Genomic DNA, 17,261 nt, shown 5'->3' with positions numbered 1-17,261 from the left:
AATATATTGCTTGGCAGTGCCTTTTAAAATGACTAACTGTTTACATCCAAACAGCATTTATCGAATCATAAATGACTTTTACACTAGCAGCAAATCTGAAATGTTTATAAACTTTTTATTGTTATCATAACGAGCAAAAGTGAGGTACAAACAGAGTATATTGGCCGGTACATGAGTGGAACTTCTGCTTTTAATTATAGTCTTTTGACTTTTGCAGCACTGTATAATTTTTACAGTTACATCTGTGGTAGCTATTAAATACTGTGGAGGATCTGGGAGTAAGTGAGAAATTACTGTGACATTATATTTTCTTACTCCATTAATTACATTGGGTTTGACTTATGTAATGGTCCAAATAGCCGCCTCTTTATAACAGTATTCAAATAGACGCAATAAACACCGCATTTAAGCAGGTCGTATTCACTTCTCACTAAAATAAATTTGCTTCAGATTGTTCCAAACGCACAGAAAAGATGCCCACAGTCATTGGAAAAGCAACAGAATTGAACACCTTTCTATTTACTTGCGTTACTTAGTCAAGATGCCTATAGTTAAATGGCACGTTTAAGTTATTCGAGAAATATACCTTCCCGTGACGCTCTGCTAAATTTACTTGAAATATTTTAAATAAATATTACATTGGCTTGACACCCTTTATCAGCACAATGATAGTGTCATTCCACTGGAAAATAACTGAATGATGTACAGTCAGTGGCGTTTGTATTATATTCTACAGAGTAAACGGCATAAAAACTGAATAAAACGACAATGGGTTTGCATTTCTCTATATTTATGAGCTCTAAATAATACACTGACAGTACAGCAGAAACACAGCATTTGACAATAATATTCTTTACACGTTGCACGACAAAACAAAATGTTCAAATATGCGTGTTTTATTTTTATATAAAACAAGTATATTTTAATAACGTTGTCAAAGTTTTAACGTAATACAACCAACGTGCTGACATCAGTTTAAATTCTATTTAATGTTACCCAATAGCAGCAAATCAGGGACAGTCTCTAGATAAAAGGCAGTTGTTTAAACACAGGATTGCTCTGAAATAGTACAACACTGAGAAACATGGACCGTGCTTCGAATAGACCAGGCTCAACTAGATAGACAAAACACTTTTTACACAGTCTGTGGGATTTTCAGATCTGTCGCTAAGATACGGATGACCAATTAAGGCTCTTCATTATTTTTCACCTTGTTCATCTTTTTCATTTTCATTCTTCTGTTCTGAAACCAAATCTTTACCTGCCGCTCGGTAAGATTTAAAATTCTAGCAACTTCATAACGCCGGTCTCTGGTAAGATACATATTAAATAAAAACTCCTTTTCTAATTCAAGCGTCTGGTACTTGGTGTAAGGGCAACGTTTCTTCCTGGTAGATCGAGCGTGGATCCAGTTTATTGCAGGGTGATCTGGAAGGAAAAACAAGAATTAAAATCTGAACATCTCCTGAATATTTTCCCTGGAATTTCAGCCACCACCTTCAAGAATTCGCATATACGCAATAATATTACTCAAAGATGCAGTGCTCTTTCTCCACTGGGTGCTTGTCAAGTTCAGGGCGATTTAATATATTAAGAAATGGAAGCAGCATGCGGTTTCTGTATGTTTGGGTTTGTTTTGAGATCGGTTGTTACCCAATAGAAAAAAATCGTTGACACAAAGATGGAAAAAGTGGTGACAAATGTTTAAATGAGAACAATGTACTCTGCCTTCGATTTTCAGATAGGCCTGTAAAATTCAGTGAGAAGGATTGCATCAACTTTAAAACAACTAAGATTGCTGTATATTACTATTTACTAATACCACGGATGTGTGAAGGAGATATTTAATAAATTATATCATGTAAGTGTTTGCATTATTATTCTTTTGACAAATAAAATCTTATTCTAATTGGAAAAAAATTCAATGTTTTATAGTTTTGTCAGACACAAATTTGTGTGTAAAAATTCCGTGTAAACAATATAAATGTTTTACTGCTGACTGTGGCTTTTCAGACTTGGGTAGGCGTCTAGACATTTTTATAGGTTTGTAAAACCATCAGCTTTGCACACTTGGGTCTACAGGTTCGGGTTGTAAATCAAGCTGCAATTTTTGTACTTACTTGGGTCAAGTTGCTGTTGTTTCTCCTCCTTGTGCTCACTGTTGCTCGTAGTCTCGGAGCTGGTGCAGCCAAGCTCCTTGGAAAGCTTCTCCCTGCTCTCTGGGTAGGAGCCGCACGTGAATTCTGGCAGGCTGAGGGTTTGCAGCTCATAGGAAGAACACTCAGTCCTCTTGGTTGATAAAGTTTCTGGCTTGATCCCGTAATGCCGGCCGTTGGGATGGAATCCGGGGAAAGAGACTGAAGTGGAAAGTGGTTCTAACCATGAGCGCACGTATCTGGTGTCTCCAGCTGCAAGATGCGATTGATGCATGTAAGGGTGATAGATCCCTGCAACGGCGGCAGAGGATTGAGGATGAACGGGAGACCAGGGATTAGAAAATACGGTTGACTTAGGGGTAAAATTGCAGGAAGAGAAATCTGAACTGTCTGCTACACCTGATGGCCTTGAGGCTGTGCTGTGTGATCCTTGGGCATATCTAGCCGCGTATAAGTCCTCTGTCTCCTGTCCTATCAAAGAGTCAACATAATAATTGTGTAGAGTGCCACCGGTCGACATTTTAGGCTCTCTCGCTTTCATAGAAAAGGTTACACTGGAAAGTGTATCTGATACCTTCACTCAGAACAATCATAGTATTTTGCCGACTACAGCTGCAGCTATTGGTTGCGCGGCTCACGTGATTGTATTTACCAATACAGCAAGTAAATCAATCCGCTCATCAGTGTGACCACAAATAGGCCTAGCCCAGCTTTATGAGAAATTTTAAAAATACATTATCAATGGGCAAAACAAAAATCACTTGATCAAGACCGTTGGAAACATCCTGCTGGAGCCAAGGGAGAAACCTCTCCAAATGCAGTTAAAAAAAAGCTTCTGGAGAAACAGGGGACTATTTTCCCCGTAAGCTAATTAATGTCTGTCACTCATTTCATAATCAGCAGTGCGTAGTCCATGATCTATGTCAAGAGCAAATATCTGTTAGCTTAGTGCAATAAAGCGGCAAGAAAACACCTTCGAGGTACGTTGGTGTTTCTATATTGTAACCCTATTTAGAAAAGAGCGTTTACAGATCATTGACTAGCGACTCCCCATAAAGGGAGTAAAACGACATGTTGTAAAATGAAAGATTTGAGCTTTTTTTAAAAAAACCTTGAGTACACGAACGTGCTGATTTTATTTTCCCCTCTTCGAATCTTCGACTAATATTTTAATTTGTTTTAAATATTGCCACATTTTGAAGTAAACGGTTCCTCGCCCGCTTTATAGTCTGTACTCAGAAGCCACCATAAATGCTTTTATGTCTATCAATAAATTTTTTATGAGGTGCATTTGATTATACATTAATGTGTCTTTAATAAAACAGACCTCTTTTGGCATAGTAAAGTATGTTTAACCAACATTGGACGCCTAAAGATTCCCACAAAGGTAGAAGTACTCCCGCCAATAAATATGTTTCTCGTACACAGCCTGTTAATGGCAGTTCAGTGTACCATCGTATACAAAAGAGGAGAATGTACCCGCTGTTTGGAACATAAACGCATCACCAGCTCCACTGCCATGTTTCAGTGCTATGGCGATACAATGGAGGAATTGCAGTGAGTCTATGAGTAAAGGTCGAGAAGATTGAGTTCATTCCGAGTTTTTAAAGATGATAGCCATTAAACAGCTGCAGGGAGACTGCGTGTTTCTTCAGATAACACATTGAGTGACCGTCCACCATGATACGAATCAGGCAAACTTCGTTTGTGATGAAGGGAATAAATTTAGTTTTACATTTTTAAAAAATCGTCGCATTTCTGGGTTAATTCCACTTTATTTTTCACTTTCAAAAGATTTTTTTTTCTTTTGAATGGTCAAGAACGGTGCTGTAATCTTGGCATTCACCATGATAAGTTTACAGGCATTAACTGAGTCCACCTCATGGAGGTTTCAGAAAAGAAAACACATTTTAGCTTTTTAAATGCGCGTTATTCTTATCTTCCCTTTTTTCTTGCATGTTTATGGGCAGAGGCGTTATTATTTATATTTTTCTCTTTATTAACGAGAAAAAAACACTGCTTCTTGGATCAAGGCGAGAGGGCAGAATCTAAAGATTAGCAAAGCTGAAAGAAAAGGCACGTCAATAACCATTCAACTCAATTTTGCTCCAGTGTGAACCGTTATATATTATTGCCTCACATTACTACATCTTAGTGCAATCAAGACATTTTATTTAATCAATTTGTAACCATTAAACACCAAACCTTGTTTTCTATTTTACCAAGTTATTACACTTCATCCTGCATTTAAGATTATGCAAATAATAATAATCTTGCAGTATTTAGATAACAGGCAATCACGCACGTTGTGGCTACTAATTAATCGGACGTTTTTCGCAAGATGTCAGTTTTTGTTATGTTGAAGGGATAAGAATAAATTCAGTGTTGCAGTTTAATGTCATTTACAAAAGAAAAATACGGCGTGTTCCTTTCCTGGGTGTTAGGTACTTTAAGACGAAGGAATGAAACATAAGTTACAGTTAGGTGCTGCGATTGCTATATCTGAACAAAAACGTGGGGTTCATTTTTCCCTTTAAGGTTATTTAAAATAAAACTTAAATAAAATTAAATTTCTACAACATTCAGGTTTTTAAGGTTCACCGCATTTCGTATAAAGAATGTCGTCGGAGAGTATGTTCATTGGCTGCCATTTTACAGCACTTCAAGCAAAACTTTCTTTTCTAAAGAGATAAAATAGTTAAGATTGACAATCAAACCTCCTAAATTAAACCAGAAAAGGCGTTGCTACTTAAATACGTGATAAATAGTGCATTAATGATAAAGCATTGTGTTTCTTCTAAGTGCTGTTATATAATAGAGAAAAAGCAGTACTTTTAAATAGTTTAAACATTTATACAGATCAGGGTTCTACAAAACTCTATTAGGTGAATCAGTTCCAATATTATAATTGTTATGTAGGGAAAATAACTAATTCCACAGGTTAATAAACTTAAACCTACTAATTAAAACTAATTTTATTTATTTTCTTATTTGTATAAAGAATGTCAGTTGTTAAAAACAAATTGAGAAGACTCATTTTTTCCTGTTTTCTCGTGTAGACTAATCTGAGCGAGAATAAATTCTATTTAGTATTACTGGGAATGTAAATCGAAACAAATATAATGATAGCCGCTGCAAGGTTTCGGTTTGTGTTTCGGATTGTGTAAAAACAATACTTTGTTTCAAACTTGGACTTGATTCAGCTGGTGTGTTTCATTTGGTTTCATTTCTTACAAATGTTTTCTTAATGCCGTTGTATACTCCGTAATTGTAAGTGTTTCACGTCTTTTTTTCTATTTTTAAGTCTTATGAACACGACAGACATGCAGAAAAGCTGCTTAATTTAATTTAACAACTTTATAATGTTTGTGGCACTAAACTGTTATCGAAAGATTTTAGTAATTTTGGTTTAAATGTAAGTATCCTGTACTTTGTTACTATTGTGTATTTTAGATATGTGTCTCTTTGTCTGCTTTTATTTATGCTGTTCTGTAACATTCAAGGGCAACGACTAGGATTCCGGCAGATTTTGAAATGGTCTATATCTGTGAATACAAATGTTAACTTGAGTGTTGAAACTGTTTATTAATTGGATTGAAGCTTCTCCATCAAAAAATCGAGTTAAACCATTATCCGACAGTACCTTTCTGTCCATTCTATATTTACATTGCTTTGATTTGCTTTTGTATCTACGAAACTTAGATTGAAGAATTCTATACTATTAACGCACTTTAAGAAATATGACGAAACTAAGCGAAATTCGTCGCCTTGTGTGTTAAGAATATCAAAAACCTAATCATGTTACTAAAATTATTCCTTTTTTATTGTCGCGGTTGACATTTACAAGATACAGCTGGGCATCCTTAAAAGAAACGAACATTAAATTCATGATGTTTGACCCTGACTGCAACTAAGTTTTCTCACAATGTTTGATACCGGATAATAACACGTGAGCATAGCAATTATTATTTGCATTGAACTCGTCGGAATACACTAGTCCTAGATGTGTCAAGTATGTTTATTAACATCAAAGACGCACTAATAAAAGTGCTTTTGATACTGTGGTTAAAGTCAAACTCAAATAAAGAAATAATTGAAGTACCTAACCGTGACCGCCTTTTAGTTAATAAAGTGGATTATTACTGTCCGTGTATATTTCTATAGCAAACTTTAACTTTTAACATTGCAAATTCAAATCGTTACTTTAGATACTACCAACTTATGCCCCAGTAGAGGGTTTATACTAATAAACATAAAGCAAACTCATATATTTTTATTGATACACACATCTGCACCGAGGAGACAAAGCATAAATAAGTGTTTATCTATCTGAGCGTGTTTCTTGAGCCAGTACGTTATGCATGCTTTTTACAAAAATAGAATCCTACCAACGCAATAAATAATAATTTGATAAATAAATGCGTACATTTACAAACTCTGTGCCTTGTACCAGACTGGACGCATTGTCCGGTCAAATTCCGCCGTTTGGTTTAATTTAGAATCTAACACATTTAGAGAAAACTACCCTGCCGATTTATGTTTGCCACTTGAGATTCCAACGGCGCAAATTACTGTTCTGAAGTATTAGGAAAGGAATTCTAATTAATATCTATCTTACATTATTACGTTTAGTTTATTGAACCATTGAAGTATTGTGAAAAGCATTATTTTTTACCGTTGTTAAATCATTTGGATTGAATTGCCACGAGAAATTTAGCAAATTCGCCTATGGCCATTGGCGAAGACTTCCCAAGTTGTAAAAAGGATTGAAGAAATGGAAATATAATTTAGGATTTATTATTTATATTTATATTTATATACATATACGTGCAACAGACACATGCATATAAATACACATGAAAATTTGCATTACGACTCCATCACACACTCCAGAAATGAACCTAAAGGGTTTCTTGTACAGACCTAATTATTTAAACACTACTTTATGGGACCATTGTGTAAGTGTAACTCTGTAATTAACAAATCAAATCGTGTGCTTCTAATAAATTGTTAATATTATTGTCCCATCTGCTGTGCAGTTGCAAAATAAATGTCCTTTTACTGCATACCGTAATTTTGTTAAATTTGATGTTCTGATATACAGTAAACTTCTCCCAAATGGCACGAATAACTGTAGCATGTCAAATAACTTAAGACCTACTTACTATACAAAGTAAATAATTAGTCCTGTGTTAAATAGAACACATTTTTAGAAAATTTCTTGCTACGGTAAACGTGCTATTGTACTTTCAGACAACCATAACACTAAAAGGGTCAAATCAGAATAATCGACAATATTGTATCCCAGAGTGGATAAACAGAACGATTCCACAGTCCCCAGTAAACAACTATAGTATCAAATGTGTTGGATCACGTTGGGATCCGGTTCGACGTTCACGAGAAGGTCAGATTTGTGGTCAGTTCTCGAATTCGGTTTTCTCTGCTCATTTTCTTCAGCTTCATTCTGCGATTTTGAAACCAGATCTTGACTTGCCTGTCGGTCAGATTCACGCTCTTACTTATCTCTAGACGGCGCTCACGAGTCAGATACATATTAAATAAAAATTCTTTCTCTAATTCCAGTGTTTGATGTTTTGTATAAGGACATCTCTTCTTCCTTCCACTCTTTGCTGTTAGCCAGTTGTTTATCGGAGTTTTGATCTCTTCTATCAGAAGTAAGAAATGGAATGAGATTTCAGCAAACATGTCTCTGACACACTGTACTTCAAACCAGCCCAGATGGTGCTGTTAAACACAAAACTGACACCGTAAGTTATACACAGACTGCAGCAACCTAATACATGTTCTCAAATTGTTGGCAAATAGTCATAACACATATACACACAAATTGGCGTAACTCAAAGAGAAAATTGCGTAATAGATTAAGAAAACTAAAAAATGAATTTAGAGATTGGCAAATATTATTATACAATACGTTGTTTTATTATTTTGCACATTTTGGCTCAGGTTTGCTAGCGAATTGTCAAAAAAGCCAAAGTAATGTAGGATGAGAACACGCAAAGCATACAATTTGATAATACTAGATGGATGATTAGTAGGTAATGTTATTACTTGTGAACGGAATATAAAGCTTTAGGTTGCAATGCACCAATAGGTTTTTCACATAGGTCGTTTTTCAACTTCATAACTAAATTCAATGATTATATAATCCTGACAGTGAAAATAATTCCGGAGGTAAATCTTAGAGTATTAAACTTACTATCGCTGCCTCTTATAGCGCAGTTTAATTGGAATTTATGATTATATGTGACTAGCAATATTTCACAGTATTCAAATGGAACTCTTATCACAGCTTATAGCAATACCTTACATTTTCAACATTAACTATTCCCGGGGAAGCGACAATTTTAACTGCGACCAGCCCTCTCCCACTCAATATTTCCAAGTCAGCAAATGATGGAAGTAGCTTACTTTCCACAATACAGCGGATAGGACTGAGCTTTCCCATTGTGCTAAATATATACTTATACATGTCGTGTATGGCACCGAAAGGTTCATACAATACCATAGGTCTCGTATTATATGACATACATCAACGCTAAGATGAAACTATCAATGTTATGCTGACATCTGTAAATGGTTTACTAGTCTTTACTATGTCATCAACAATGACATGGCATTACTGAGCAAATTTCCCAACAACTCATTGTAATTAAAGAAAACTGTCATTTTATGCCATGTTATACAGACTTTTCTTGCCTTTTTAAAAAATTTAGGTGACCAGAAGTACACATAACTTGCCAAATATATTGCCACGATAAAGATACGTATTGCAGTGACTATGCAAGCTTTTGTATAAGCTTTACGATGCTGCCATGTTCACATTAAATCTTTTAACTGCTCACCTTTAGCCTCTTTGTCCGATAGTTCCGAGCTAGACTCGGCTTCTGCAGCGGTTGCATTGGCCTCCAATATACTCGGCTTTGGCTCAGGACTTTCCATATATATTCCCTTAGTGGATTCCTGTGCGTTTGGCTTCTCGTTTATTTTCCTTTCCACTGGAGACTGGCTGGATACCTGGAGTTTACTGATAAACCCCAGGTTTGACTGCGGCATTACATTTGAACTGACCTCCCCAGCATGATTATAGTCCAGGCTTTTCTCCAATGGGTAAGCCTGACAGAGTCTGAAATATCCCGGGATGGGAATCTCAGGATTCTCAATGGAACAGGTTTCGGAGACCAGCCTGGGATAGGCGGGAATTTCTGTAGGATTGAGTTTAGCCCGTTTATCAGAATTATACATGCAGCAAGTGCTTTCTTCCTTTATGCTAGCAGGAAAGGAGCACGTGGGCATATGTGGAGTAACAGGTTGTTCAATTCGGCATGGTCTTGAAGGGTCAGCCCAACCATCTACCTGAGATAAATACGGATGAACGCTCATGTTCATATTTTGATGGCTAACCTCTCCTCGTTTAGTCATGGTCGGGAGCAATCCACAGGTCTGCATTCCGTAAGTTCCCATATCCGTGCTGGATGGCATGTACATGGAGCTGTTTGAATAGAAGCTGTCACCCCTACAAGCACTAATCAGGGAATCTACTAAAAACGAGTTAGTAGCGGGAGAGCTGTTGGGACAGGACATTTTGGAGAGTAATTTGAAGAAGGCAGATGATGTCCTTTGTAAGCTGACATCTCTAACAAAACATTCCCTGTGTAATTGTGGATGCCTCTGTACAACCACATGACTACTGAGCCAATGGAATTTGAAAATGGCCTTGAGGCACTACCTCCCCGCACATCACATGATCCGCAGTCAGTTGAATTTGAGTTTAACTGTGGACAACAGCGACACCTACAAGACCAATTCCAAAGTGGCGTCCGCTCCAGCTCACTGCAATCCCCGTACAGACCCCAACTCAAAACCCTCAACACATTCATACTTTATACTATGCAATCTCACCCCAGCTATCAACAGGGAAATAATTAGCACTCGGTTTTTATTCTTTTTGCCAAAATGCAATGAGCGTTTTTTGATAAAACAAAAGGGAAATCGATCGAAGAAAAAAAAATCTCAGCAATTTCCGACCATCGGGAATTGTAAAGGTTGTTATTGATATAATGGAAAACGTCGGTGAAATGAAACAATGCAAACCAGGTTTATGTTCTGGGTTGTCTTTGTAGCTTCGGGAATTCCGGCGCTGCGAAGGGGCAATCCATTGTGTGCACTTTACAAATTACGTCATTTATATGTATAACGAGTCAGGCCAGTCACTTTTATTTGACATAAAACAAACGTTTTATGAAATCAATGAATGCAATCAAAATCTTGCCAAATTCTGTTGATATTTTAGGACCAATACATTATAGAAAAGCTCTCGTCATAAATCAGTTTTAGACGCTTAAGATTGTTGGGATGTATTGACATATTTGCTGGTGAACTAGAGACGCACACAGATAATTTTAACAAGTGTGTCATTCACATTTTTATCCGACCTATAAAGAGTCATTTGCCGAGTTTGTGGTCAGGATATAAAAGCTGGGTATTGTGATTTGTAATTATGGAGACAGTCTTATCGGTATTCGTGATTCTTGGTAATTTTTTTTGCTCTTATAGAACTAAATTATACTCTATGCTATGGCTGCAAATAGGTTAAAGTATTTTATTGTGCAATCAACTCAATCTTCATGAGTAAAATTAATCGCTACGAGTGCCCATAACAAAGGTCGCATTTTGAAATATTGTAAGCTACCTCACCATTGCGTGTCGCCCTGTGCAGTGAACGCCTATTCTTTCCATTACAAAAATATCTATAGTAGTTAGAATGCAGACATACAGATGGTGATTTCACCCACTTCTATACTGTTGTTGCGTTCGAACATTTGTACGGACAACTTCCAAGATTTAAGACTGTGGCTGAGGGAGAGCCGCATTTGCGATTCTTGCCATTAATTCTGGGGTTTGACCTTTAATAAAGATTATTGGTGTTGAGAGATAATTACCTTATCCAGAAAAATCTCCCTTAACGTTGGGGTCCTAACGCATCTCCCTGCTGTAGGTGGGTGGTTTCCTCGTTGATAATCAATAGGAACATTCTCCAAAATAGGCCGGAAATGTTTCCGCACTCGATAGTCAAAACATCGTGAAAGACAATTGAAAGACACACAGCATGTCCGCCTGCTTTCCAACGCTAGCAGTGGTGGTGCTTGTTGTTTTCAGGTCCTCAGCTTGGCTGATGGAGTTGTATTCTTGTGCTGCAACCATTTCCCAGAGCTTTTCCGAACTTTCTGAGTATCATAAGGCAACTTGACATTTAACAGCATATGTTTATGTTCGTCCATTGGGAGAACCCGCTAGGGTTTAAGAAAAAACAAGTAACGACGGGCAGCAATTGGAGCAATTGGACTACGGAGGAGCAATTTGGCATCCACACAACACTGACGAGACTTTTTACTTAACATGAAGAGCTGAGAAGGCGACAGTGTCAGGGTCAAGGCTATCACGGGGGCCTCGTTTCTTTTTTTTTTGCAATGTAAATGTAATTTTCGGAAATTATTTCAGAATTATGTAAATTTTAGTCTTGCACGAAACGTTTAAAATTCCTCAAATATTGAAAATACACAGAACATTAGCAAAGCATAAATATTTGTTGGACGTGTAAGTTACACTTAAATGGACATTATCCTTTTAGTGGATAATATACTGCTTGTTACAAATCGTTATTTGTGATTTGACAGATTTTCTAGTCTAAATCCCTACAATCAGCTTTTCGGCGCCCCTCTATTTTAAGTTTTATTTTTGGTCCATGCTAGCAGCTACTCTAAGCCAGAACATGACTTCGTTCACAACGTCTTGTGTCGCACATCTCACCCACACGAAATATTGCTTCCAATACGTATTTGTAGAGAAACGCAATTATCTGGATCCTAGAGTGCTTATATTTCTCTAAAATAAGTCATAATCCCATTCATAACAGCCAAACTTTTCCTGGCAAAGGATTTCCAAAAGGCACTAGAATTGGCTCTGAAGATTATTAAACTATTTTTCTTTCCGTACAAAATAATTTTACTAAATCTTAAAAATTACCTAAAAAGACGAACGATAAAGCAGGGCAAATAATGCACCCAGTTGAGACCATCATACATTATTGATAAAGTTCATATTAATTTATTCAACGTCTTTTCTTAATTACAAATGAGAGTAGGCGTGCTTTGATGTAAAACTAGTTTTCCAGGCAAGGGCAAGAGTAGTAGTACAAAGGACAAAATGGTGTTTTATTGGGGCTTTTGGAACCTTGGACGCATGTATGTGTAACATGAGTTAAAATACAGAAACACATATCGATACAACATTGTATTCAAAGGCTATGTGTTTGTCATGTCTTCTTTACTATTTCCTGTCAACAATCCGCAGCAGCCGCAAACCTTAACGTCTACTCAACCTAAACATTAAGGTAGTTTATATCCCAATCAAAATAAAATACAATCCACCAATACTGTTTTACTATTAATAAAATATATAATTCATTAAACACATGTAGATAGCACGACTATACCTGGAATAATAAGATACTTAAATTACTGTTGTAGGCAATAAGCAAACTCTGAGTTGCGTATATAAGCAATGAATTGTTGAACGAGAGGCAGCAGTGTGTTTTTTATTGCACAATGCCTCCCTATATTGTAAACAGCATTCAGATTCACAGTGAACAAAATCAAACTAGTTTTGCTTGAAAGCGATCCGCAGCAAATAACTCAGTGGTAGTGACTTTGGAAGTAATACAGACGAGAACCGATGCTGCACTATTTACAGACAACAGATGCTTCTTGCAGCCTTGAACGAGAGAAGTTTCAGCGCCTAATGGCCTGCATAATGCAAAACTGGTATTCGGATACAAATTACAATCCCAAAATTACATATAAAATAAAAGCAAAATACTCCGGATGCTAGAAATTTGAAATAAAAACAGAAAATTACATAACCTTCGAAAGACGAGATGTCTTGATCTTACAATAGGCAAGGCATAGCTCAAAAGTGTTTTCACGATGAAGTCTTTCTTTTTCACTCAACACTGCTCAGTAATTCGCTGCTCAGTAGCCGTGACTTGTGCCGTCCATTTATTAGTACCAGTTATTTGTCCTCATATTGTACCGGCCATATTAAAGACAAGCAACATTACTTATCGTAACATTATTTAGGGAGGCATAACTGCAGTACATTTGTATTTATGTACATATTTAACTATTGTAAAATGTTATGCAGGAAACGCGTTAAATTTACAAAGCCACTTTAACATTTATTTCTTATTTGCACACGAGCCTGACGTTGATTGTATTAATATGTTTATTAAAACCAATGATAGCGGGTTATCATATTAACCACCCATTAAGGCTACACTGCACCAATCGCTAAGAATTACATGTCAAGTAAACAAAATAACTTAATTGTATCAAGAGGTTCTGTATGATATACTAGAATTGTTAACTTCAGCGTACTCAAATAAAATTATAAGTCTGTAAACCTGTATCATAAGATCCCTGGTATGACAAAAAACTCATAAAATATTACGACTACAGACACACTAGAATTAACGGCTATGAAATCTTTGAACTATAAAGTGTCCTGGTATGTAGAGGAAAAGATTGCAATATCAAACACAGTTATCATCAGGGTACACTCAACTCACGCAGAGCCAAATTTTAGCAAAGGAAAGCTTGTATTAATAGCAGCTAGTAAGTGGGCTGACTGATTAGTCTCCAAACGATACTTTAATGTTTAATAACGTAGTTATACGCTGTTTATGGGAGAAATGTTACATACAATCCTCCTTAAATCAGTTCTAATGATGGAGCTTAATTAAAACCTCGTAATACTTTAATGTGGAATGTGATTTGCTGGAAAGATTTTATATAAGGGAAGCTTAATGAATATTAAATTTAAACAGGAACATAAAGACAACAGTGTTACATTTACAGCGATTTACAATATAACATGACGCAACCCCCCCCCCCCCCCCACACAACAACCCTACCGTCAAAATGAGACAAAATAAAGGAAAGAACATTTGTCAAGTTCCTAAAATGTTTTGGTCAAACAATTTAAAATCACTGTAATGTCCCTGCAAGTTTTTAAACAGAAAGGTTTGTTCCTTTGTTTGTTTTCCTTGTGGTGGTAACCAGGCTGTTGACCCTATGCTTTGTAGGAGGCTCTCATTTCTCCTTTTCAATTTCCCACTAGCCTAAACTGGTATGGTCTTGTGACCCTGAAACCTCCAGCCACTTGTATCCTTCACTTTCACCTTGATTTTATTTTTAGCGTTTTGCCTTATTTATATCTCAAAATTAAAGGTTGTTAACATAAAGCGTGTGTCATCGGTTGAGGCCTATGCTTTTGTTTATAGTTTATCAGATAAATGTGGAAAAGATTGAATGAAAACATCCCTTCCTGCCTGAATATTCCTTAAACATCCGGCTAAAATGCACGTAAAGCTTTCGTCAGCCTAACTTTGGTTGTCACAACAGTTGTCTATTACATAACGTTGCTTTAATGTTACCACCTGTAGATACTTCGGAAATATTTTTGGTCACTGAACGTTTTCAGTTAAATTGTGAGTGAAAGCTAAATTATAGTGTACACGACCGCCGCTTTCATTATTCCTTACTACAAATTGCAAATTACTAGCAACAGAGTCCAACATATTTAAATCACTTCACTCCTTGTCACATTAAATAAACTGTTGTGATCTTTGCTATCGGTAACGATCTCGGGTATCAGTAAGCAATTACATGTATCGGAATATTAGCCTTCCTATGTTTTAAATTATCTGCGTGCGTGCATTTATGTCTGCGTTTAATCTGAGTAAAATTAATAAACGTCTTATAAGATAAATAGGCACGAAAAATGGACTCTATCAAAACAGTTTTTCGCCATTTAAAAAAATATTCTACAAGAACAAAAAGAAACATAATTTCGGAAAGTTCCTAACAGAATTCGAGAAGTGTACGGAACTGAAGGGAAGATAGCGGACAACTCTGAACATGTCATGAGAAAGTGAAGCACATTCGGGCAATGAGCTTATGTTCTTAAATGAGCCGTCTTCTTTGGGGCAAGTAGGAATTTAAAAGCAAAACGGCCCAATTAATACACACACATTAATGAAGCAGGAGCGAGTATTTAATATTTAATATGCCATTTAATATGATCAGTCGCTTTCAACTATTTAGAAATATGATGCAAATATGTACTATTCCTGTTTTACAACGAGAGATTAAAGATTATCTCCTTGCATACAATATAGCATTTCAAATTTCTGAAACCATTTCTCGTAAGAGAGGAAAATTCCACACGTTAGGTATATATCGTTGATTCCTCTTGAATGGTTCACAGAACATTAACGTCAAATATCCCTTGTTTCCATTCTCGTTGACAAAATGCGGTAGTTAATGATTTTTCTCATTAAGTAAATATTGGTTACAACATTTTTTTTCACTTCTACAAAAGAACGTAGTAATTTAACAAGCAAAAACGATGTAAATGGCGTTCATTGTCAATTTTAAAAAACGAATACTGTGGTTAAACAAAACGTCATTATCGCGGTGAAATGTATAGCCTGAAATGTTATTTGACCGTCCAACATTATTCATTTTATAATCTTGTTAAATCAATCTGGATTGCGGAGAAGCTGTAAGAGGGGATGCAGTACTTAGAAAGGATTGATTCAGATACTGTGCTGCCATTTAAGCCGGCCATATCGTAGGATGTGAATATAGCTATTTAGCATTTTTCTCAACATTTAACAATGTCCACCTATTGTTAAATTGTTTAACATAGTTTTTCAAATAAACGGTAATATGTTCCCTTGGTTTACTCTATATATTCATAATGTTAGTTTGGTTTGTTACAGGAAATAATATATTAAATCTGATTTGATTTTAATGTGTTGTACGTTACAAAACCTTTGTTTCGGCTCCATTATTTTGTAACTTCGTGTATTCTGCACCCAACGAATCCAATCAAGTTTAAGCGAATATACTAAGTAAAGTCGAAAAAATCTCTCAAAATAACGTCAATGGAAAGTGATTTTTATTTATTTTGGACTCATTACGGCAAGAAAGTAACGCCTTAATCTTTTGAAGCGAGCAATGAACCAAATGAACATACGATTGCAATGAGCTGCCTTGTATTTAATTAATACCTCATTTAATTCCATACTTCGATATGGTGTTCCAGATATATGACCGCAACAAACAGAACTTTATCGTTCGTAATACTTACATTATTTCAGTTAATTTCATGTTCATCCCTGAAAGCCATTACCACAGACCTTGATTGCTGGGCTGGGCTGGGTCGTGGAGCTGCAGTACGCCGCCGTGTGGCTATTTGTAGAATCAACCATCGCTGACAATGTTCAGAGTACCACTGTAAACTATTCTCGCTTACTTGACAGTTCTGTAGCGAACCTAACCAAATCATATATGTTACGGATAATTACAGCAGGATGTGCAAACGGTAAAATCATGCTTAGATCAGTATAGTGAGTTACAAGAATACGGAGAAAGTGGAACGCTCAGATTTGCATTGGAAATTTCAACTATTGAGTCGTAAATTACATTTTCGCCCATTTCCATGGAAACCGAGACACTCGTGGGTGATTGGTATAGTGTATGCACGTACGATCAACAATTTTGACTAGTTCAGCTCGTATGAGAATAACCTATATGGAAAGATGTTTTTACTATGTTACGGTTGTTATAGAGGGGCAAAGGAGTGTTAGCATTTATCTGTGTTGTGCAAAAAAAACTTTGGAGAGTGTTGTTGAACGTAACTTTTGAATAACACAAAAACTCAGCTAAAATAGAGGCATTTTAAGGAAGGGCCATTTTTCACATTTGACTGGAAGTGTCCTTAAGCATGCGCACTTTAGCAGCATGTTTTAGATGTTGAAGGTTTTGTTTTACTTTGGGAGACAAACTGCAAGAACAACCCAACAGCCATCAGGCGCCTATGTCTTCAAAAAGGTTAAAGGTGATGACCTTGACATTACAGAAGTTCAAAGGCAACATTATAAGAATTCTCTTTACAAAATATACTTTGGTATGCTCACGAGACGAAGCTATTTTTTTGGTATCATCCTGGTCTTCATTA

The 17,261-nt window shown here is 36.3% G+C and overlaps 2 protein-coding genes across 2 annotated transcripts; both read right to left on the bottom strand.

Annotated features, from left to right (window-relative positions):
- Nucleotides 1-96: 96 nt before the first annotated feature.
- Nucleotides 97-2,916, bottom strand: hoxd9a (homeobox D9a). The gene is made up of 2 exons (XM_067987602.1): nucleotides 2,121-2,916; nucleotides 97-1,428 (listed from the first exon to the last, which is right to left on the bottom strand). The coding sequence occupies exons 1-2, from the start codon at nucleotides 2,695-2,697 to the stop codon at nucleotides 1,187-1,189; spliced, it is 819 nt and encodes a 272-aa protein (XP_067843703.1). The 5' UTR covers nucleotides 2,698-2,916; the 3' UTR covers nucleotides 97-1,186.
- A 3,041-nt stretch (nucleotides 2,917-5,957) lies between these two features.
- On the bottom strand, nucleotides 5,958-9,855 carry hoxd10a (homeobox D10a). The gene is made up of 2 exons (XM_067987600.1): nucleotides 9,023-9,855; nucleotides 5,958-7,822 (listed from the first exon to the last, which is right to left on the bottom strand). Exons 1-2 carry the CDS (start codon nucleotides 9,759-9,761, stop codon nucleotides 7,551-7,553), a joined length of 1,011 nt encoding a protein of 336 aa, XP_067843701.1. The 5' UTR covers nucleotides 9,762-9,855; the 3' UTR covers nucleotides 5,958-7,550.
- Between the last annotated feature and the right edge of the window lie 7,406 nt (nucleotides 9,856-17,261).

The sequence above is a fragment of the Heptranchias perlo genome, chromosome 7 (assembly GCF_035084215.1).
Source record: "Heptranchias perlo isolate sHepPer1 chromosome 7, sHepPer1.hap1, whole genome shotgun sequence".
NCBI lineage: Eukaryota > Metazoa > Chordata > Chondrichthyes > Hexanchiformes > Hexanchidae > Heptranchias > Heptranchias perlo.
This window is presented reverse-complemented; position numbering and strand designations above follow the sequence as displayed.

Bases quoted from the DNA above. Each gene is read 5' to 3' on its own strand.
- hoxd9a (XM_067987602.1), bottom strand. From the start codon at position 2,697: ATGAAAGCGAGAGAGCCTAAAATGTCGACCGGTGGCACTCTACACAAT. The intron at 1,429-2,120 runs GTAAGTACAAAA...TTTTCCTTCCAG, and splicing joins ACAACAGCAACTTGACCCAA to ATCACCCTGCAATAAACTGG.
- hoxd10a (XM_067987600.1), bottom strand. From the start codon at position 9,761: ATGTCCTGTCCCAACAGCTCTCCCGCTACTAACTCGTTTTTAGTAGAT. The intron at 7,823-9,022 runs GTGAGCAGTTAA...TACTTCTGATAG, and splicing joins ATCGGACAAAGAGGCTAAAG to AAGAGATCAAAACTCCGATA.